Source organism: Choloepus didactylus, chromosome 8 (assembly GCF_015220235.1).
Source record: "Choloepus didactylus isolate mChoDid1 chromosome 8, mChoDid1.pri, whole genome shotgun sequence".
Taxonomy (NCBI): domain Eukaryota; kingdom Metazoa; phylum Chordata; class Mammalia; order Pilosa; family Megalonychidae; genus Choloepus; species Choloepus didactylus.
The window spans coordinates 106,461,548-106,485,756 of record NC_051314.1 but is presented as its reverse complement, the minus strand read 5'-3'; the positions used below and the strand labels follow the sequence as shown (position 1 = coordinate 106,485,756).

The 24,209-nt window shown below is 35.0% G+C and overlaps 1 protein-coding gene across 4 annotated transcripts in view; it reads right to left on the bottom strand.

The window, feature by feature from the left end:
* ITPR2 (inositol 1,4,5-trisphosphate receptor type 2) overlaps window positions 1–24,209 on the bottom strand; it is a 550,850-nt gene that overhangs the window by 205,999 nt on the left and 320,642 nt on the right. For all 4 annotated transcript variants that reach the window (XM_037848345.1, XM_037848346.1, XM_037848348.1 and 1 more), the window contains 2 exons: window positions 23,715–23,857; window positions 17,527–17,635 (listed from right to left, as the gene is read on the bottom strand). In XM_037848345.1, the coding sequence (XP_037704273.1) occupies window positions 17,527–17,635; window positions 23,715–23,857 (252 nt within the window). The remainder of the gene's footprint in view (window positions 1–17,526; window positions 17,636–23,714; window positions 23,858–24,209) is intronic.

The window sequence follows — 24,209 nt, the reverse complement described above, 5'->3', positions numbered from 1 at the left end:
GGACAAACAAGTGAAAACATTGGTTTGAAAAATGCTCCAGGATTTTTCCACATCCTCTTAGCTTTGTGACACATCTATAACAACATTCTGATGATTGTTATTCTTGTATAGATCAGACTGCCTCTCCACTTCCAGATGAATATATCTCAATCCCACTCTTAAGAGGTGGTATTTTCTCACATATACTTTTGATTTTCTGATGCCATGTTCTATGCCTCATGTTTACTGCATTTACATATAAATATAAATGTATATCTGAATGGTCCAAGAAAATTACCTTTCCTGTGCAGTTAGAGAAGTGGCCCATCAATTAGAATTTCATGGGAAAGATTATATCAGCACTAAAACAAAATGAACAGTAATCTTAATTTGACTTTGCAATTCATCATCTGTCTGAGGACAGAAGGAAATACTGAGTGAATGTAAAGAGAAGTTTATTTTACCAGTACTGTTTATGCTACTTCTGTTGGCATGAGTTAACTGGGATAAAATATATCAGAAGAACAAAGACTTAAGATCTAAAAATATTTTTTTAAATGCTGCCTTAAAATATCAGAAGACTCTTCTATAAGCCAGGATATTTACCAAAGTACTATGACTCTGAGTTATTTTCTTTCTTAAAATAATGTGAATTTATCACATCATTGTCATCTCCCACATCACAGGCTTGAGGAATACATCATACCATGGGCTAAAAGTACTGTTCTTGTTTGTGTTACATTTTTTAAAATTCACTTTACCTTTACATGGGTATTAGATATAGACCACCTGTGTTTTAAAAACTGGCTACTTACCAAAATATAAAGTAAAAATTGTACATGTGTGGTTTACAAATATTTGTAAAGAGTTTGAAGCACTCTTCCAGAAAAGGCATATTTATCAATGATGGGTATTAAGTATCCATTTTACTATGAGAAGATAACAATGATATTCTAGAATTCTAGAATTCTTTCATTTAATTTGTAGCAAATACAGTGACTCCTAAAACCATATCTGAAACAATTCTTCATGATCATTTTGAAATGCTGTCAAAAAGTCCTCAATAAAAAAACGATCATTCTTTTGAGAATCAGTCCAAGGCTAAGGAGTATTGCAAACATGGTTTTCAAATTTTCCCACTTTATTTTTCAGAACTACTCAGACCTATATACAGTGTTTCAGCCTTATGCTCAAACATCTATCTATGTAATTCTCAGTGTCACTGGAGTTCTTAGGCTAATCAACTGTTTTCTTTCAACATGAAGCTAAGACATAATAAAACAAGAGGAGAGAAAAAAACCCTTTTCTATATGTTTTCTCTGCGGGTTCAGACTGATTTAAATAATAGTGTTTAGAAATAACTTCCTAAATCTCTATTTTTGGATACCTGCAATCTGCTCAGCACATTTGGGCTGCCCTCAACAAAAGGAGCACAAGAGAACCACACACAGAAAACATCTGTAAATGTCTCATCTATGAGTGAATTAAAGACTGAGGTGGTATCGTTTCATTGCTTCGTATCTGCCCACAGAGTACATGCCATGCCTGGCAGGTTCTCAGTAAGTATTGGTTCTCTGTTAAAATCATAAATGTGAAGCCATGTTTTCTCCAAATAATCCCCTGGTGTTGAATCCCTGACCCAAAGGAACCCTGCTCCTCATCCTTGCCCTCACAGCCTCGTGGTTTCATTAGCCACGCTGCCAGGTGCCTTCAGCTACTCCTCAGTTCTGGTCCCATCCTGGAATAGTTCCCAATTTTTGTAATATTCTCTTTTCTCCCTAAAACAGAGGTACTGCAGAAATCTTCAGTATGCTCTTTTCAAGAATCATCCCTGGCAAGAATTAGCAAGATGGTATGCACACATGTGAATCTTCTATTACTTTGAGAAAACAGCAGATGTAGATGAGATGAGATTTGCCAATGGGCCTCAGAAGAAATTGTGCTTCATCTCAATTACGAGATAAATTCCTGATCCCTGACATAGCCTTGAAAGATGGTAAGACATAAAAGTCTCTTCTACACTGAATAAAATTTTTATATGATTTCAAATAGACCTCAAGAAGCAACAATTACGTCACAATGAGTTACTATATTTTCAAATGTATCAACTGTCCTTTAGCAATAGAGTATTCTTGCTAGAAAAAGAAAAAAAGAAAACCCAAACCTCTTGTGAAAATCTTAGAATGAACCATCCATCTCAAGATCTTCTAATGAGGTAAAAAATAAACATGGTAAATTATAGTAAATGCTGAACAGGAAGAGAAGATTCTATGGCATCATGATCCAACAGGCTTTCTTCAACATTCATTACCTGCTATGTTTACACTGTCTTTACACAAATTGGTAACTCTTTGCTAACAGAACATAAAATCAAGTATCTATGTCAAACACATTTCATTCTTAAGGTTAAAAATTGTTGTTTTAATTCAGTGATAGTTGAAACAATTTTAAAAGTGCTGAATTACTGATCCCTAGAAGTAGAAGTAAAATAAATTTGGAGCTACCACACATAATAAAAATGATACCCCAAAGAGTTGCCTGTAGCACTTACATTTTTTATATGTGCTATTTAGAGCATGCTACCAGACACAGAAGTTGAACTTTATCAATAGTCATTAAATAATACCCTTTGGTGGAAGATGTGCTTATCACACTTTCCATTGCAGACTTTTTTCAATTACCCTCTCATGCAAGGGTATGAATTAGAAATAAAAATGCATCAAATTCCATGAGTGACTATCTTGGCTATCATAGTCTAGTTCAAAATCCAGTTCTAAAGCTTATAGGTACAGACTAAGAAGGAATAGTGGTATAGCTTGGGCTGAATCAATCAAGTACATGGGGAAAGTTGAAAGTAAGTATCTTCCTGAGGTACTTTCAGGGGTTGCAGTGACTTTATTTTTTGCAAAATTAATGCAGAAGCATTATTGCAATAACAAACTGGGTAAAGAAAATGGAAAGAGAATTCAAATGTAAAAAGAAAAAAATGACAATTTTTGAATTACAGATTTTATCCCTTTTATACTAGGAATTTTTCAAGAGAAAACTTCTTTTTTTGTTGTATTCTGGCACAGTTATTTAAAGATGGCACATATAAAGAAGAATCAAAAAAGAACAACTTAGATGTCAGTTAGGATTTCAAAGATTAATATTTATGAAAACAATTGGCAAACAATAGTCCATGCTCCAAGAACAAAAAATGTTGTAACAGATGTCTTGTTAAGAGGCTACAGAATATGAGAAGTAGCATACTCTTGTCCATATGTTTTCTCAGCCTTGAGAAAAGATATTTTCAGTCATTTTTGCTTTCAATTTTCAAGAACACAGAGTGCCTGCATATACAGTGAAGTAGAAGCTTATTGTGTAAGGGAACTTTGAGCGAAGATTTCTGGCTTCATTTGAAAAGAGGTGGCATATACATTTAGGTGGAACATGAATAGAAAATCACTCAAATAACTTAAATAATCTAAATAACTCAAACTGTCAAGATTTTGCAAAAGAGATTGGGGTGGTTGGTTGTTCTGTCCTGCTTGGCATCTCTTCCACCCATCTTTGGCCAACAATACTCCAATTTTCCTACGAGGAACTGCCCTTCTCCTAGTCCATGCTGTTTTGTTTAGACTGCTCATTAGTCCCCTGTCTTAAACAGCTGCTCAACAGTCAGGGTTGTGACCATGCAATTTAAAGCTAATAAGCACAGTAAGGGAGCAGGTTGAGGAATGGAGAAATTAGCAGGGTCAGTGGTTCTGATTAGGTCAAAGGACAGTCACAATGCGTGTAGCTAACCAAGCAAGCTTAATGGGAAAGAGTAAAGGTCTGTGAGAAAGATGCCTGGATTTGCAATTGTGAAGAAGAAGCAATTACCGGTGATGAAAATTTCTAAGATGTTAAGATGTCACCAAAGAAGTGGGTAGTGGAAGTAGAGGGGAAAAGGTCAGTATGGATAAAGAGGTCAAGGGCCTGGGAAGCTAGGGTTTGGGATGCACAGTCCATGACTAAAGTCACCCCCAAAGATGCAGGTCTGCGGGCCAAGACACAGATGTGAGCAGGTTCCAAAGTCTTGGATGAATGAGGGGGAGTAACTGGGATGTTGGCAAAAGACAGGATGTTATAGTCAGAGGGCATTAACCTCAAAGGAGATGAGGATTTTAAAATAGGGCAGACGAATCAGTCTAGAGTTAACAATAAGGAGCAAAAAGGTCACAAAGCAAAATGGTCACAAGGATGATGAAAGAGAAAGCCTCTATTTGAGAGGGCTGTCGAGTAGGTGAGATGATCATAGAGAAGAAGAGAAGGATAAAAGGGAGTTTGCCGAGTGGAAATTCCAGGGGGAAAGGGGAAGAGTGGAAGACTGAGGAGGAAAGAAAACAGGAGAAGAGGGACAAGAAGACATGGATCCTCATAGGGATGATAGTGTGCCTTGCAAAAGTGTGGTGGAATTCTTGTCAGCAATCTCTTCCCAGAGGGTGTGCAGTGGGCCTAATAGCCAGAGGTCTTGTCTAACTCCACAGAGTTCAGCCTATCTGTTAAATGAATACATGAATAGACGGCTGCATGTGCCAGGGCAGGTGGTGAGAAGCCTATGGGAAGCATACTTCTCAAAGGTGCACCCAAATCTGAGATCACTGCTTACCTCCTGGCAAGCACTTCTCTGATTGTGACATTAGGCATCCTGAGAACAAATGGAACTGGCTCGATATCTACAGTGGAAATCACTTAAGTACATGTCTCTGACTTAGCATCTTCAATATCATCTCAGCTATCTGACACTGACTCTAAGTATTTTATCAGATATTCTCTACGTGCTCTCACTGTGATTATTTTGTGCCATATACTCATTTTGCCAAGCTGCCATGTTGTTTTCATTAACATACCAGATTTGTTTTCCCTATTCCATGACTGCAGCAGTAGTATAGTCTATAATTTGAATTTTAATTAAGAACTCAGTCAAAGGCTAGGAATAACTAAGAAAAGATAAACCTAACAACTGCATTAAGCAATCTGCAAATATTCAAATTGTTTCGTGGTGTGTTTTAAGCAAATAAGATGTATCACAAAATGCTTAAGATTTTCAAATACCAAATGGAATAGGCAGAATCCAAAACTACCTTGAAGAAATCCATAAAGAATAGATATTCACAATCATTAAACACAAAGAAAAAAATATCCTAAGGTGGTATGTATTATTTTAAACAAGAAAATCTTTTTTCAGCAGCCATGTGTGAAATTCCTACAACTTTATAAATTGATCCTACAACAGAATGAAAGACAGTTTCAGGTAGTGGTTGGGAAAATGGACTTGGGAACCTCTTGGCCTGGGTTTTCATCCTGGCTCCACTACTTCTTTGTATTGTGACCATGGGCAAGTTCCTTAAACTTTCTGTGCTGCAGTTTCCTCAATGTATTTTAGGAAGGTTACATAAATTCACATTTTTAAAGCATTTATACAAGTATCAAGATTTATACCACAGTAAATCCATGACAATGCATCTACCTAAAAAATAGGCTGAGAATGCATTCCACTCTTCCTTTTTTTAAAGATTTGTTTGAATCATAGAGGTAATTAAACAATCAGTCTGGAAAAGTTGGTCTGACAAATTCAAATTATCATATTTTTCCACCAGTATTATTTAATTTCCTACCATATGGAGAAGTATCATACAGAGTAAAATCAGAAAACCTAGATAGCCATTCCTGCTCTGCCAGTTACTAATTGTGTAATTCTTACCAATTCATTTGACCATCTGGGCCTCAGTCTTCTTATCTGTAAAATGGAGATGAAAATAATACTTTCCTATGTCAGAGTTGTTGTAAAGATCAAAGAGGGTTGCTTTGCACACAGCTTCTCTAGATATGTACAATTAACAAAATTTAATAATATTAATAATTGATAATGATAATAAAAATGTAGTGTTAGTGCTCCCTGTTCTAGGTTGCGTTTCTCCTCTGTGAGGATCTGCTCAAATAGTAGACTATAGACAAATGTGCCTGATAGAAAAAGTGAGATGCAGAGCAGTTCCAAATACCAACTTTGTCCCTTGGCAGGAGATACAGACACAGCAGCTAGTTACTTTAATTACTCTATCTCAGTGCCCAAGTTCATGTGACTGGAGACCTCCAGCAAAGATAACCATATAGGTAATTAAAAACTCCAGCACTATTGGATTGTATCATTTGATATAAACACCACTTTTTACTTCTCACAGTTTCTAAAATGCAAATGTATAAAAAGTAATGATAAATCTATGGTTTTAGGTGTACAATGTATAAAGATATAATTTGTAACAAGTACAACAAAAAGTGCAGAGACAGGGGTATAGGAACAATGTATGTGGAGGCTAATGATGTAAACTTGGTGATTATTATAGAGTGAGGATGTTAAATTTAGGCCTCATGGTAATAAAAAAGAAAATACATGAAAAATAGATTCAGTAAGAAATGAGAAGGGACAGAAAATGGTACAATATAAAAAAATCATATAAATATGAAGGTAGGGCATTAATGGAAAAATTGAGGGACAAAAAAGGTACAAGACTTATAAAGAACAAACAGAAAAACTGTAGAAGATAAGTAACTTTCACATTATCAGTAGTTACTTTAGATGTAAATGGATTATACTCTCCAATCAAAAGTCAGATATTGGCAGAATGCATTAAATAAGCACAACCCAACTACATGCTGTTTACAAGAGACTCATCTTAAATTCAAAGAGATAAAAAGTTTGAAAGTGAAAGGATAGAAAAAAATATTCCAGGCAAATAGTAACCTAAAGAAAGTTGGAGTAGCCATATTTATATCAGATAAAACATGCTTTAAGTCAAAAAGTGTTATGAGGGACAAAGAAAATCACTATATACTGATAAAGGGGTCGATTTAACAAGAAGACATAACAATTATAAATGCATTTGCCCCTCATGGCAAAGACCCAAAATATATCAAGCAGATATTGACAGATCTGAAGGAAGTAATAGACTGTTCTACATTAATAATAGGAGACTTCAATATACCAATTTCAATAATGGATAGAATAGCTAGACAGAGATCAATAAGAAAAGAGAAAACTTCAATGATACTACAAACCAACTAGATTTAACAGTTACATATAGAACATCTCACTTAAGGGCAGCAGAATACATTCTTCTCCAGTGCACATGGATTATTCTCCAGGAAAGACCATATATTTGGTCACACACAAAAAAAAATCTCAATAAATTTTAAAATATTGAAATAAACCAATGTATTTTCTATGACTACAATGGAATGAAACTAGAAATCAATAACAGAGGGAGAACTGTAAAATTTACAAATATGTGGCAATTAAATGACATACTTCTAAACAACCAGTGGGTCAAGGAAAAAAATCACAAGGGAAATTTGGAAATATCCTGAGGTGAATGAAAACAAAAAACAACATTAAAAATTTATCAGATGCAATAAATGCAGTGCTGAGAAGGAAATTTATAGCTCCAAATGCTTACATTAAAAAATATGAAAGATCTCAAATCAGAGATCTAAGCTCACAAGTAGAGGAAGTAGAAAAAGAAGAAAAAACTAGACTCAAAGCAAGAAGAAGGAACGAAATAACAAATACTAGAGCAGAGATACATGAAATAGAGAATAAGAAAAAAAAAATAGAATCAACAAAACCAAAAGCTGGTCTTTTAAAACAGCAGTTAAATTGACAAGCCCTTAGCTGAAAAAGGATGCAAATGAAATGGGGGGAAATTACTACCAAGCCCACAGAAATAAAAGAGATTATAAGAGGATACTATGAACAACTGTATGCTAAGATTGCATAACCAAGATGAAATGGACAAATTCGTAAAAACTCACAAACTACCTATGCTGATTCAAGAGGAAATAGATGATCTCAACAGATCAATAATAATAAAAAGATTGAATCAGTCATCACAAACCTCCCAACAAAGACAAGCCCAGGACCAGATGGCTTCACTGGTGGATTTTATTAAACATTCAAGAATGAACAACAATCTACTCAAACTCTTTCAAAAAAGTTGGAGAGGAAAGAATACTTCCTAACTCATTCTATGAGGTGAAAACCACCCTAACACCAAAGCCAGATAAAGGCTACCACAAGAAAATTACAATATCTCTTATGAATACAGATGCAAAAATCCTCAACAAAATACCAGCAAACTGAATCCAACATCATATTAAAAGAATTATACACCTTGATCAAGTAGTACTTATCCTAGGTATGTAAAGGTAGGCCAATACAAGAACATCAATTAATGTAATACAGCACATTAATAGAACAAAGGAAAAAACCACACAATTACCTTAATTGACACAAAAAAGGATTTGGCAAAATACAGTACAACTACTTGACAAAAACACTTAGAAAACTAGGAGTAAAAGGAAACTTCCTCAACATGATAAAAAGGTCATATATGAAAAACCTACAGCTAACATCATATTCCATGACGAAAGACTGAAAACTTTCCCTCAAAGATCGGAAACAAGACAAGGATGCCTACTGTCTCCACTGTTACGCAACATTTTACTGGAAGTTCTTGCCAGTGCAATTAGGCAAGAAAAAGAAATATAAGGCATCTGGATTTGAAAAGGAGATAACTTTCCCTATTTGCAGATGAGATGGTCCTATATAGAAAATCCTGAAATATCCACAACAAAGATACTAGAGCTATAAAACAAATTCAACAAAGAGGCGGGATACACGATCAACATGCAATCAGTAGTGCTTCTATACACTAGAAATGAACAATCTGAAAAGGAAATTGAGAGAAAAATTCCATTTAAAATCATAACAAAAAGAATCAAAAATCTTGTACTAAATTTAACCATGGATGTAAAGGACTTGTACAGGGAAAATTACAAAACATTGCTGAAACAAATCAAAGAAGATCTATATAAATAGAAGGGCATTCCATGTCCATGGATTGGAAGACTAAACATTGCTAAGATGTCAATTCTATCCAAGGCTATTTACAGATTCAAGGCAACCCCAATCAAAATTACAACAGACTTCTTTGCAGAGATGAAAAATCCAATCACTGCATTAATATGGAAGGGTAAGAAACTTCAAATAGCCAAAATCATTTTGAAAAAGAAGAATGAAGTTGGAGGACTCACACTGATTGCAAAGCTAAATAATCAAATGAGCATATTAAAAGATGCTGAACATCATTAGATATTAGGGAAATGCAAATAAGAACCACAATGAGATACTATTTCACATCCCCTAAAGTGGCAACTACTAAAAAAAAAACAGAAAATAACAAGTGATGGAGAAATGGTGACATTTGTTCATTGTTGGTAGGAATGTAAAATGGGGAAGCCATTGTTGAAAACATGTTTGGCTGTCACTCAGAAAGCTAAGTATAGAATCACCATATGACCCAGCAATCCCACTTCTAGCTATATACCTAAAAAATCTGACAGCAGGGACTCCACCATATATTTGCAAACCAAGTGCAGAGAGGCATTATTCACAATTACCAAAAGGTGGAAGCAACTCAAGTGTCCATCAATACATGAATGGATAAACAAAATGTGGTATATACATACAATGGAATATTATTCAGTTGTAAAAAGGAATCAACGTGACAAGATGGATGAACCTTGAATACAGCATTTTGAGTAAAATAAGCCAGGTGCAAAAGAGCAGATATTGTATGATCTCAGTGATACGAAATAATTAGAAGAAGCAAATTCAGAGTCAGAAACTAGAATACAGGTTACCAGGGGCCAGAGTGGGAGAAGGAAATGTTGAGTTAATGCTTAATTGGTAGTGTTTCTGTTTGGAGTGATAGAAAAGTTCTTGTAATGGTTGGTGATAAAAGTAGCACAATCTTGTGAATATAATTAACATCACTGAATTATATATTTGAATGTGGTCAAAAGGGGAAATTTTAGGCTGTATATATGTTACTAGAATAAAAATTAAATAAAAAACCATAGAACTGTACAACACAAGAGTCCTAATGTAAACTGTGGACTATACTTAACAGTATAATTATGATAATATTATTTCTTATGATAATTGTTGTCATTGTTTCATCAATTCTAACAAAGGTAGCACACTAATGCAAAGTATCAAAAATAGGGAAATTGCATGTGTGAGAGGGATATTTGGGAACTCTATATTTTCTGCATGATTTTTTAAACCTACAACTCATTAATAAAAAAATTTATAAAAAGTCTATGCTAGTAGGAAAGATATGGTTCTATAAGTGCTGAAATGATTATAAACTAGAATAATAAAGAATTAAAAGAAATTGTGGAATTCTTCCAGGAAAGGGTTTAGAGATTAGATTTCAGTGGAAATGATTAACATGATTATTTAATAATATTCTAATGTTGTTGATTTTTTTATGTTTTCCTTTTTTTCTTTTCTATTTTTAATTTTAATGTTATCTAAATTTATTTTTAATCACAATACCATTTTTCACCTACAATCATTAGCTCCCAAATGTCAATAAATGATTGGTTACTTTTTTAAGTGTAGGTAATATTTTCTTCATTGTCTTTTGTTAGGGCTCTAACGAATCAGATATCTCTAACCCTGTTGAGGCAATGGGTGTTACTATGTCATATTTTGAAAGGGGAAAATGAAGGCAAAAAATAGTTAAGAACTTTACAATTTTTGTAGTAACAATGTTTACAATGACTAATTATAATAAATCTGATAGATTAATCACCTTTACTGCATAACAAGTGATGAAGCCATGCCAGCAACTGAGAAAGTAAATTTCTAAAGGCAACTGTTGCTTTCATCTCAACTTAATGGTCAAAATCTTTTTGACTAGATGAAAATGTAAAATAAAATTTTCCAACTGGAAGATTATGCTAATTATGTTTCTAACATTGACCTCTCATTTTAGGGAGACATTAACACATTTTCATAATATTTTCAACCTCTAGTTACTTAATTAAAACAAAACACACACACTATATGGAAATGATTAAGTTGGTGCTTTTGTAACATCCCTCATTGTTTCTAGTTTAAAACATTAGAACCTGAAATCACAAAATGAGTTGCAATCACCTCCACAAGTATATTAAGAGATGTCACAAAACCCATTTGATGCTGAAACTGAAATTTGTTTCCCTGCAGCTAAAAACACTTATCAAATTCTTAAGCTGTAGCAATTCTACTTATATTTGCTTATTTGCCTGCTAGAAAGTGAAAGGAGCACATGCATAGACAATGAATGATTCTGCACAGACTCTTACAATAAGAGGAGCTTGATGCAAGTTACAGATTTGCAACAAGGTGATTACTGCTGGGACTGATAGGTAGGCACTCCTGATATAGGAGTTAAGTTGTTCGGGGTAATTCTGACTTATTTTATCTTTTTTTGCTGCTTCTTAAAATCGGAAAATAGAGAATAGTTACAATGAGTATTTTCTTTCCTGCTGAGGAAACGAATGAATTTCTGTTAACTCAACTGACAGTAAATTTTAGAGTTTACAAAAAAAGATGGAGGATGTCTTAGAAATAATTCAAGGCACAATTTTTTTTAAAGATTTTATTCCATATTACTCCAGATAACAATTTTCAAATCAAGAAGCCACTGTCTACTATCAGTGTTCAATGTGTAAATACTACCTACCTCACTTTAGTATTTGTAAAGATCACAGCTTTCAATTAGATGCTAAGCTATCTGTTAGCATCTAATTGAGTAGTAACTGTAGTAACAATGTTTACAATGACTAATTATAATAAATCTGATAGATTTATCACTTTCACTGCACAACAAGTGATGAAGCCATGTTAGCAACTGAGAAAGTAAGGAACAGTTCCACAAGGAACTGTCTACCACACTCATCTTACAAAGGATTGTTTTAGAACTTTTATATCCTATATTCAGGCTACTAATAACTCTAACTACAATCATGGCCTGGGGAGTTGGGAGTTTGTTTCATATTGATCAATAGGTTAGAAATGAATCTTAAATATTTCCATAGTTATTACATCATACTTCTCCCAGTCAGCTTGTTCTAAAATCTCCAAGCCTTTCTTTGTCAGCCCAACTGAAGAAATGGTTTATGACTTTCCAGTACACCCCTACTCAAATTTTTATCAGGAATAAAATTAAAGAATGTTTAATTCTATCTGGTTGGACATTTGAGCACACAGAAGATCTGTGATCATAAGTCATATGTCCTTTTTTGCTCTAGCATAGTAATTAAGAGTGTGAGATCAGGAGCCAAAATACCTGTGCTGGAATCCCTGTCCTCCTCCACCTATTAGATATTTGACCTTACACTTTCTATTCCTCAGTTTTCTCAGTTGTAAAAGGGGGATAATAATATTACTGTGGTAGATTAAATTAGGTACCCTGACAAAAGATAAAGACATGTTCTTAATATTAATCCACATCCCCGTGGGGACTGAACCCATTTATAAATAGGACCTCGTGAAGATGCTGCTTTTAGTTAAGCTGTGGCCCTCCTGAATCAGGGTGGGCCTTAATCCTTAAGGCTGGGGTCTTTTACAAGCAGAAGAAATTGGAACCCAGCCAGGGAAGTCCACACGGGAAGTAGCTGGAAGTCAGCAGAGACAAGAAGAGGAGACACAAGGAGAGAGAGGGCCATGTGACAAGAGGAGGAGATCCAAGGCAGCATCAGGGCATTACAGAGTTTAGGGAGAGAACATGGTCTTGCAAGTGGCTTGATTTTGGAATTGTAGTCTTCCAAACAGTGAGCCTAGAAGACCAGTGGGTGGTATCCGTCATAGTGGTCAGGCAAACGGAGGCAATTACCTACCTTACAGGGTTGAAGATTCAATTACAGAATACATATAAAGCACTTGGAAAACTGCCTGGTATACAGTAAATTCTCCATAAATGCAAGATATTATTATTTTTAAAACCAGTGTTTTAAACTTCTCCATAGTTACTGCAAAGGCAGTTTCTAAATCCCTCTGGAACATAATATTCCAAGGAAATATGGTATTTTACAATCTGAACATTTTATGAATATCAAACTTGACTAAGCATCTTTGTTGTCCTTTAGAATATATGTAATCAGTGTAGCTTATCAGTAGATAGGAATATATTCGCAGGGTGAAGTGTAATTGGTATTCTAAATAGGTCAACTTCTTTGACTACATAGTGAGAAGAGTGACTTTAACCAGGTCCACAGCCTATCAGTGCATATTTTCAGTACTTATTACCTTTTCCAATCCTAAACTGCAGATGCTATGAATATTATATATATAGGACCAGAGCTTACAGAGAGAGACCTTTACATTTTATGATTTATAAATGCTTCTCTCTCTTTTGGGAGAAATAATTTGCAATGATTTATAAATTGTAATGAAAATGTATATAAAAGAGAACAAGCTAAAGGAAATTGCAAAAAAAAAAAAAAACAAAAAAAAAACCTTAAAACGAAAGCGATCCTCTGAGCACTGCCCTCCCTATTTCCTGCTCCATCTTCATAAGCCCCTCTGTCTGATCTACTCAGCTCTTATCTCCATTACTCCCTCTGGTAAACCTCTACTCAGATATGAACCGAAAGTTCCTTAAACACACACAGCAAAGTTGTGATACTGTGACTAAGCTACCCTTTTGTGCATTACCAGGTATTTCATTTCAGTGGTAGAGAGGTCCTGGGGATAAGAGCAGAACAAAATTGTTTCAAAGATAGAGATCATTAGGAATCATACTGCTCTAAAGCCCTTTTAAAACATGACTTCTCTTTGCTTTCCATCCCCCAATTTTCCAACATACATATTTTTCTAAAATGCAAATAAATATGCCAGTTATTGCTACCTAAAAAAGAAAATCTTTCTAATATGACTGACCCCAAGGAATCACTAAGCTTTCAAGACTGTTAGAGTTACATCCTTTGTAAATTTTGTTTTTGTATCAGAATCACCTAAGGAAACAATACATGGAAATTTTGCAAGTCTCACTTATGTAACTTTTCTCTTAGGGGCTTTCTATATATAGTTTTAATGCGTTAATCCTCAATAAAGATAGGTACTGTAAGTTAAGGCACTATATGACATTAGATGATTTCAACACAGACACACACAATAGAAACTTAAAGTTTCCTTTACTTGTATTATTCCTTCAAGATTCTTCAAGATGTTGCCCACCAATATCTCATAGCTCAGCAGTTTGGGCACAAAGTAAGGATCATAAAATAATGAAGAATATTCTTAAGTAACATTAATTTAGGAATTGTAACCAAAGGTATTATAAGCCAAAATCATTTAGAAAATAGTTGACTAAATACCAGATAAAGTCTAGTCACATGTTGTCTTTCTTTCATAAATCATACAGAGAAGTCTAATAAAATCATAAAACTTGGATCTTAAGTTCAGAAATCACTAGAAAAGTCATTGGGTTCAACTAGGAAACCTATTTATGCTTTATTACCCTTTATAAAAATTCTTCCCAGCTTCAGAAACACACACACACATGCTTCTCTAATGATAGAGACCAAAGAAATAAAAATGAAACTAGGAATTTTCTTTTAAGCTGACATTTTAAATTTAAATAGGTGGAATCTCAACTATAATAATGAGGTAACTAGTGAGAAAAACCCTGATGTGAGTTTTCTGTTTTAATTCCATGCTTGAAAGATCTCCTGGGAATGTTTCAATATGGGGAGTGTAGAAATCCACTTGATTAGGTATAAGACAACCAGGGATTAGGCAGTCTATGTGACTCACCGCACTTCACTTCTCTAAGTCTCTCTTTCCACATTTGCAAGGCGGAGGGAGATAACACTCCCTGCTCTATATATTTCCTAGACTTGTTGTTGAAAGGTAGCAAAATATTTAATAATACTTTGAAAACAGCAAAGAATGATATAAATTCCAAGCACTTTTTGTTATATATAGCCATTCATATTTAAATTACATTACAAAATAATTTTAATCAATCATGGGAAAGCTCTGCATCTCTATTCTAGATGTTCTTTCTCACTGTCAGTAAAAGAATCATTGTGAAAAGCTGAATAAATGCTACTCCCCCATGCCACCCCTGAAGATGTCCACATCCTAACCTCCAAAACCCATGAATATGTTACATGTGAAAAGGGATTTTTCAATATGATTAAATTAAAGATCTTGAGATGAGGGGATTATAGTGGATTATCTGGTTAGGACCAATATAATCATGAGGGTGGTATAAGAGGGAGGAGGAGGGTCAGAGTAGGAGAGAGAGAGAGAGAGAGAAACAGAGAGAGAGGGAGGGAGGGAGAGAGGGAAAGAGAGAGGGAGAGAGAGACAGAGACAGAGACAGAGAGAGAGACTAGAAGATGCAACACTGCTGACCAAAGCCAGAGGATGGGGCCACAAGCCAAGAAATGTATTCTTCTTTCTCCTCTTTGACCTATAGAACTGTTAAAATAATAAATTTGCATTGTTTTAAGCCACTAAATTTTTGGGATTTTGTTACAGCAGCAGTAGGGAAACAGTACAATCATGAAAACACAGGTGCCTAGCATTTATCCCATTACTGATAACAGAGTTTGTCTGAGAATCCAACATTAGTTGTAAAATAGTAGCTTTGACCATTTTCTGAACCTTGTCACCCACTGCCATTTCACCTGGACTGGTGAATCTTCTAGCTCCCTCCACTGGCATGGATAGCTGTGTACCAACTGTTTAGGAAGAGCCAAATGACACCTTATAGAGCTCATCAAGTTCTGAGTCTCTCCCAGTGTAGGTATTTTAATCATTTTAGATCTAATATGCTTCTCCTTAAAATTTCCTGAGGGAGAAATTTCTTCTTTTACTTCCACTGGTAGAAATGCTTCTTATTCCAAAACAAACACTTAGAATTAAGAAGCTGTGGTGGTCTGGAGCTATGTACCCCAGAAAAACATATTATTAGATTTAATCCATTCCTGTGAGTATGAACCCATTGTGAGTAGGACCTTTTGATCAGGTTATTTCAGTCAAGGTGTGGACCAACTCAATCAGCATGGGTCTTAATTCTATTACTGGAGTCCTTTATAAGCAGAATGAAATTCAAACAGACAGAGAGGAAGCCACAAGAAGCAAGAAGCTGAAGGTCAATGGAACCCAGAAGAGAAGGGAGAGCTCAGGATAGGCTGCCACGTGCATTGCTATGTAACAGAAGAACTAAGGACCAGGGATTACTGGCAGCCAGCTCCAGCCTCAGAATGCCAGTCTTTGGAAAAAAAGCATTGCTTTGATGATGACTTGATTTGGACTTCTCCTAGCCTCATAACCATGAGCCAATAAATTCCTGTTGTTTAAGCCATCCTCTGAATCGCATTTGCTTCAGCAACAAGGAAACTAAAACAGAAGCTGTCTAAAACTGATCAGTCTCTCAGCTGCAATTTGTTTCTTACTTTGTCCTCAGTAGGCATGGAAATTAAGAAATAACATTTATAAGCCCCCTTTTGGCTTTCACTTTTCTTGGTTAAATGACTGCATTTTCACATTCTTCACTATTTTCTTAGAAGTTTCTAAGAATAACATATACTCAAACTTAGAAGATTTTCTTTTGACTCCAATGTCAGAGAAACTTTTGCAAAAATTGCATTGACTACCTTTATTTCTCCTTTTTTTTTCTCAAATATAGTTTAAAAGATTGTGAGAATACAAAGAAGTCATTTTGATTATTGGAAATAAACATCTGATTCAAATGGGAAATGCTGAAGTAATGCCCCCCTTCTATAAACACCCAGGATTCATTGCATTTTTTCCAAAAGAATGCATTAAACAAAAAACTACCACTATGCTATTTTTGGAAGTAGATACCATACACATAAATTAATAAATAAAATAAAATCCTTTCAATTTTAAACTTATCATATGATCAGTACTTAACAGAAACAGATCAAAAATTATAAAGGAGCATGGTACAAATTTTATTTGCTACCTAACATAAAAGTATAGATAGCTAGCTAAAAAAAACCTTCCCTGGATTTATATTTTATATTTAAAGTGTATCACCTTGGGTATTAAACATGCTTCTAGCTATTTCTTAATGAGCACCTGAATTGTCATTTTAAATAACAGACTGGCAATTATTATCTATAAAATATTTCCTTGAAAATTATTTTTGCAATACTTAGATTAAGATAAGAATAAAAACTTACTCTTCCATTTATATGTTAGTATTATTTTATAACACCATAATATTATAGAATATCTCATTAACATATACTTAGGATAACAAATCAACACCTGCAAAATGCATAGATCATTCTCAATATGCAGCAGAACTTCATGCAAAATCTTCAAATAATGCATCTCAGTTGCTCATTGTTAAATAAGTTCATTTGGTCCACTGAGGCCATATGAGAAAAATATATATAAACAGGATAAAATATGAATAAGCTAAATACTTAGTTCACTCCAGTATTAGTTGTTTCTTAATTCAAAGCAAGGAATGAGAAATGAATACCACAAAAACTCAAACTATCAAATCACCTACATATATACATAATTAATTATATATTAATTAATTATTATTATTATTAAAGTAATAATATAACAGTCTACAGTAATTCGACAGTTACAGTACTCTGGATATCTTATTTTCAAATATTAAAAAATTAAAAAAATACCTCTTCCACAAAGCTGTCTTTCTTCTCTAGCATTTCTCGTAATGTCTGAAGAATTTTAATGCACAGCTTTTCTTCTTTCTCCATTAGTTTCTTTGTATGATTAATCAACCTTAAAGTAAAATATTAAACCTTAAATAGGACAGTGATTTCATTTCAAGCTCTATTCAGATATCATAAACTAGAGGAATATGAAGTAAACACCAGGTGTGTTTTCAAAAGTTATAAAATTACACTTTTGTTTATAAATTTTGTATTATAAAATACCCTTTTTGGTTTATAGGTTTATCACAGTGGTTTTCAAACTTATTCACTTTGCATTCATTTTGTAGAACACAATATTCTTGGAAAAATATATTGAAACACTGAAATCCTTAACCCTATCATATGAACTAAAACAACTTCACTAAGAGAAAAATATTGATATTTCTGTTACCTTATATTATATTACTTTATATGCACTGTATTACACTATATATTATAATATATGGTAGTAGTTGTAGTATACAACATTGCAACCTTAGCACAATGGGCTCTTTCCCAATTTCTACTAATAATACTGTGCTATTTTTCATGGCTAGGACTTGACAGAAACAGGCAGTTTCTGTGATCAGAAGTAGAAACATCAAGACAGTATCCATTTACTATTTTTACCATAATTTGGGCAAAAACTCTGATAAATTTTATAGTGGTAAACCTTGCATTGTGTTCTGTTAGGAGAAGAATTTGAGGACCACAGTAATATATCATTCACAAAAACTTTAAATCAAATAAAATATTTACAATCATTATTTATACCTTAATATATTTAGCTCATGTTGCTAAAAAGCTGGTCCTCAAACCCTAAAGAATCCACACAAAAACTGTTAGAGCTGAGATAAAAATTCATCAAAGTCACAGAGTTCAATATCCACAGTTGTATTTCTGTACACTAGAAATGAACAACCCGAAAAGGAAATTAAGAAAACAATTCCATTCACAATGGCATAAAAAAGAATAATATAGGAATAAATTTAATCAAGGAGACAAAATATTTGAACACTGAAAACTACAAAACTACCAAATTTTGCTGAAATAAATTAAAAAGACCTAAATAAATGACAAAATATCTCATGTTCATGGGTTGGAAGATTTACTATTGCTCAGATGACAACACTACCCAAAGTGCTCTACAGATCCAATACAATCCCTAGCAAAATCCCAACAGTGTCTATTGCAGAAAAGAAAACCCATCCTAAAATTCATCCCCAGAATAACCAAAGCAAAGCCAAGGTAATCAGAACATTGTGGTTCTGTTATAAAGATAGAGCATGGAATAGAATAGGGGGCCCAGAAATAAACCTTCATTATATAGCCAATTAACTTCAACAAAGTTTCCAGGAACATTCAGTGGGGAAAGAACAGTTTTTCCACAAATGGTCCAGGGAAAACTGGATATACACATGCAAAAGAATAAAGTCAGACTCTTACCTTATACCTCATACAAATATTAACTTAAACTGATCAAAAATTTAAATTTAAGACCTAAAACTGTAAAACTCTTAGGAAAAGGTCAGGGGAAAATCTACATGACCAAAAGCACAAGTCACAAAAGAAAACATAAATAATTTAAACTTCATCAAAATTAAAAACTCTTGTGCATCAAAATGCACTATCAAGAAAGTGAAAAGATAACATACAGAATGGGAGAAAAATATTTGCAAACCATATATGAGACCAAGGATTAATATCCAGAATATATATATATACTTTTATAATGCAACAACAAAAACAACAACCAAATTAAAAATTGGGCAAAGGACTTGAACAAACATTTCTCCAAAGAAGATACGCAAATGGCCAATAAGCAAATAAAAAGATGCTCAAAAAGTAGAAACAACCCAAGAGTTCATTAACAGATGAATGAATAAACAAAATGTGGTACCTATGTACAATGAATGTTATTTCAGCCAAAAAAGACTGAAGTACTGATACATGCTACAACACGGATGAACCTTGAAAACATTATGCTAAGTGAAATAAGGCAGACACAAAAAAAACAAATACTGAATGATTCCACTTACATGAAGTATGTAGAAAAGGCCAATTATAGAGACAGAAAGCAGATTTGAGGTCGCCAGGAGCTGAAGTGAGGGGGGAATGGGGAGTTATTGCTTAATGTTATAGTTTCTGTCTGGGGTGACGGAAAAATTTTAGAAATGGATGATAATGTTGGTTACACAATGTCGTGAATGTTCTCAATGCCACTGAGTTGAGCACTTTTAAATGGTTAAAACAGTAATTTTTATGCTAAAAAAAATCTGATGCTCAAAATGACCCTGTGACATATGTTTTCATGGAGTAACAAAATGATGTAGAATAAGATGAAATGTTTCAATTTCAGACTAGGTCTGCGGGAAATGACCCTGAGGAAAAGTGAGCTTTCTCTAGTTAATGGTTAGTAAATCCTCATCAGGTGCCAGGCAAGGTATAAGGACTTTCTAAGGATTCTCTCAATTAATCCTTAATGACAAGCCTATGAAACAGGTTCTTTATCAGGCTAATTTTGCCAATGAGAAAACAGAGACCCAGAGAGATAAAGCAACTTCCCTCCATTTACACAATTGTTAAGTGGGGAGATCTGGAAATAAACCCAAGTTTGTCTGACTTCAGAGTTAAAATCCTTAAATACTACTCTGTGGTGACATGATGTAGTTAGTTCACTGATCGCTTAACTCTCAAGAGTTTCTATGAGGGAAGTATCCACACACATTAGGCAGTTCACAGCCAACTTGTGCCTTAAGTGCTAGAACAGAAGTTTTGGCAAATGCCATACACTAGAGAAAAAAAGAATTTCATTCATTGGGGGGAGGTCCTAGGGCTACTCAGAAAAGGACTCCGTGAAGAGATAACAGATAACTGTGAAGATTTCTCTGGCAAGGAAGGGTGGAGAGAGAAGACATCCTTGCACAGGCAGCAGCACGAACAAAGGGCAGAGGCAGGGAACTGACCGGCTGGTCCAGGAAATGTTAAGCACACCAACTGCCAGCTGACAATTAAAGACATGGAAGAGGAGAGTGCAAAGAGATGACATCTGAAAAGAAGGACTGAAATATTACATAAAAGAGTCTAGAATTTAATTCTACAGGAAATAGGGAACCACTGTCCTGAAAGATCCTTCCTACATGTGAGAAAGGTACTACCACTAGGCACATGTGGCTATTGAGCACTTCAAATGTGGCAAGTGTGACTGAAGAAGTGAATTTTCATTTTATTTAATTTTAATTAAAATTTTAATTTAAGTAGCAACCTGTGACTAGTGGCTAACATACTGACTGCCTAGTGCTAGTCCAGCTCACGCTTTTTCTGTGGAGGTCCAGATAGTAAATATTTTAGGCCTTGAGGGCCATACAGTCTTGGTTGTAACTAGCCACTCTACCATTGTAGTATTAAAGCAACCATAGACAATGTATAAGCAAATGAGCACGGCTGTGTTCCAAGAAAACTTCATTTATAAAAACAGGCTGTGGGACTTATTTAGCCTGTAGGCCAGAGTCTGCCAATCCTGTTTCTAGACTCTGAATTCTCCAGGATCAATCTGTGGGATCATATTAATTTCCTGGAGTTAGAAATATCAAATTTATTACCCACTTTTTAACTCATATGCTATACATTGGTATATATTCATAAGAGGTATAAAAGGATTTTCTGAGACCCTATTTGTATACCTAATTATTGGGCAATACTTCTACTACAACCAGTTTTGCAGACAATCTGAGCATCTTGTCTTTAAAAAAGTTTATTAGAAGCCTGGTAAATGTCCAAACACATTCTTCCCAGAGCACCTAAGTTTTAGTGTGTCCAGAGCCAAGAATCCATAATTCTGGCCATAATATAGAAAATACACCAATTCAACACAATCACTGCAGTAGTCAGCTTTTCTCATCTGTGCCAGTTTGGATGTATTATGTCCCCCTAAACGCCATGTTCTTTGATGCAATCTTGTGGCAGCAGACATATTACTGTTGATTAGGTTGGAATCCTTTGGTTGAGTGTTTCCACGGAGATGTGACTCAATCAACTGTAGGTGAAACTTTTGATTGAATCATTTCCATGGAGATGTAGACCCCACCCACTCAGGTTGGGTCTTGATTTAATCACTGGAGTCCTATAAAAAGCTCTCAATCAGAATGTCCTCCGAGCAGCTGAGAGTGACATTTCGGAAAGCAGCTGCAGAAAGCAGATTTTTGCTAACACTTGGGGATGCTAGCCCAGTGTTGACTCTGGAGAAGCTAAGAGAGGACAAAATGCCCCAAGAGCAACATTTTGAAGAAAGCACAAGAGCTGAGAGAGAAGCTGGAACACAACCCAGGATCAGCAGATGACAGCCACATCCTTCCCAGCTAACAGAGGTTTTCCAGAAGCCATTGGAGCTTCCTTTGCTGAAGGTATACTTGTATTGATGCCTTAATTTGGACATTTTCATGGCCTTCAGACTGTAAATTTGTAACCAAATAAACCTCCTGTTCTGGTTTGCTAATGCTGCCTTTTGCAAAACACCAGAAATGGACTGGCTTTTATAAAGGGGGTTTATTTGGTTACACAGTTACAGTCTTAAGGCCATACAGTGTCCAAGGTAATGCATCAACCATTGGGTACTTTCACTGGAGGATGGCCAGTGGTGTCCGGAAAACCTCTGTTAGCTGGGAAGGCACGTGGCCCGTGTCTGCTCTGGAGTTCTGGTTTCAAAATGGCTTTCTCCCACGACATTCCTCTCTAGGCATCTGTTTGGTCCTGGGTTATATTCTCCAAAATGTCTCTGTAAGCTGCAGCTCCTCCAAAATGTCATTCTTAGTTGCTCTGAGTCCCTCTGTCTGTGAATTCCTTTATATGACTCCAGTGATCCAATTAACACCCACCCTGAATGGGTGGGGTGACACCTTCATGGAAATTATCCAATCAAACATTTCACTCACAGTTGCTGAGTCACATCTCCATGGAAACACTGAAAGAATTCCAATCTAATCAACACCAATAACATCTGCCCACACAAGACTGCATCAAAGAACATGGTGTTTTGGGGGACATAATACATCCAAACTTTAAAAAAGCCAATTCCTTTCTGGTATTTTGCATAACAGCAGCATTAGCAAACCAGATCATCCCATGTCTTATTTTCTTTCCCAAAGTCCCAGTTTTAACTGGCATTAGAGAGAAAAACATCCTTGTGTAACCTGGTCTTTCCGAATTTCTGCCTCCGCACATTACAGTCAATCAAGGGGGTTTCTAGAACTCATTCAACAATATCCTCAACCTAACAGTAATTAACTGTGGTGGTTCATGGGAGGTTGGCAGGCTCCTCCAGCTCTCCATCCAGATACTCCCTAGAAGACCAGGCACCTTCGGATTAGCCATTTTTAGTCTACATATGATTACCTACAAGTCACTTAATGAAGTGAGTGCCCTCCACCTAAACACATGCCTCTTCTTCCTGGAGCTTTTTTTTTTTTTTTACTACAACTACTTATACTTGCAGATCTTCCTTGAAAATTTTTCACTTACCATTAAAATGAAAATATCTTAGGGTAAACATATCAGTTATAATAGATCTGACACCTGGACAAAATGCTGAGAAAAATAAGTAAATGAAAGAGCTGTAGATGTGGATCATCAAGACAGCATGGCAGGGAGCTAAGTCTGAGACTTAATCTGAGACCTGAAGCATGCCTGAGCCTCAGCTGTCTCTCCCATATGAGGGTGACCTCTCAATCACAAAGGATGTTTGTGCAGACTAGATAAATTAACAGGTACACACATAGGACAGTAATGCACACAGTAACACCTCAATAAATCTTAGCTCCCTTTCCTTCCTGTTAATGAAAATCAATTACTTTAAACAGAAATCTTTTAAAAAGCCATACCATATAGTAATAGAAAGGAATCAGAACTAAAATGCTATTTTGTATGATATTTTGTGCCCAATAAGGAGATATTTCATTCTCAGTAAATTTTAGTAATACATGATAACTCTTGACCTTCACCAAAATAAAATTCACATGACTTATATTATTTTGGAAGTATATTTTAACATGGATTTTAGACCTTAATTTCTTTTTGGACTGTCATTATGTATCAATGGAGTGAAAAGCAGAAATGTTAGAGGTCATCTCAGTTTGGTAACACTAGCAGAATTTCATATTGTATCCACTTACTTGGACATGAAAGCTCCACATCTTATTCTTGCATCACTTCCCTCAGGGAACAGTAGTTCTGGACTGTATAACACATCAACCAACACTGAGAATTCAGCCTGCATCATTGGGCTGAACTGCTGCTCCAAGGAGGCCACTACATCCTAAAGAATAAAGCATAAGAGAATTCATGTGAAGATTTGAGTCAGATTTCATCTTTTGAAGATATGACAAACTAAGAATATTTACCAGGAATGAGATGTGGGAACTTCAGAGATGATGCACCCTATACAGTGCAAAATGTATGTGCTTTAAATATATCTGGTTTTATGTATGAATCCTGCCTGGGTCCCTGTTTTAACATCTGTACCATAAGGGAGGGATGGGTAGCCGTTTGATTTCTAAAAATATACATATGAACCATGAAAAAGCCACTGTTGCAGGCCTTTACAGTCATTTAGAATTAAAACAGATACATGACAAAGTATTCATCAAATTGGAATAAAATAAATTGAG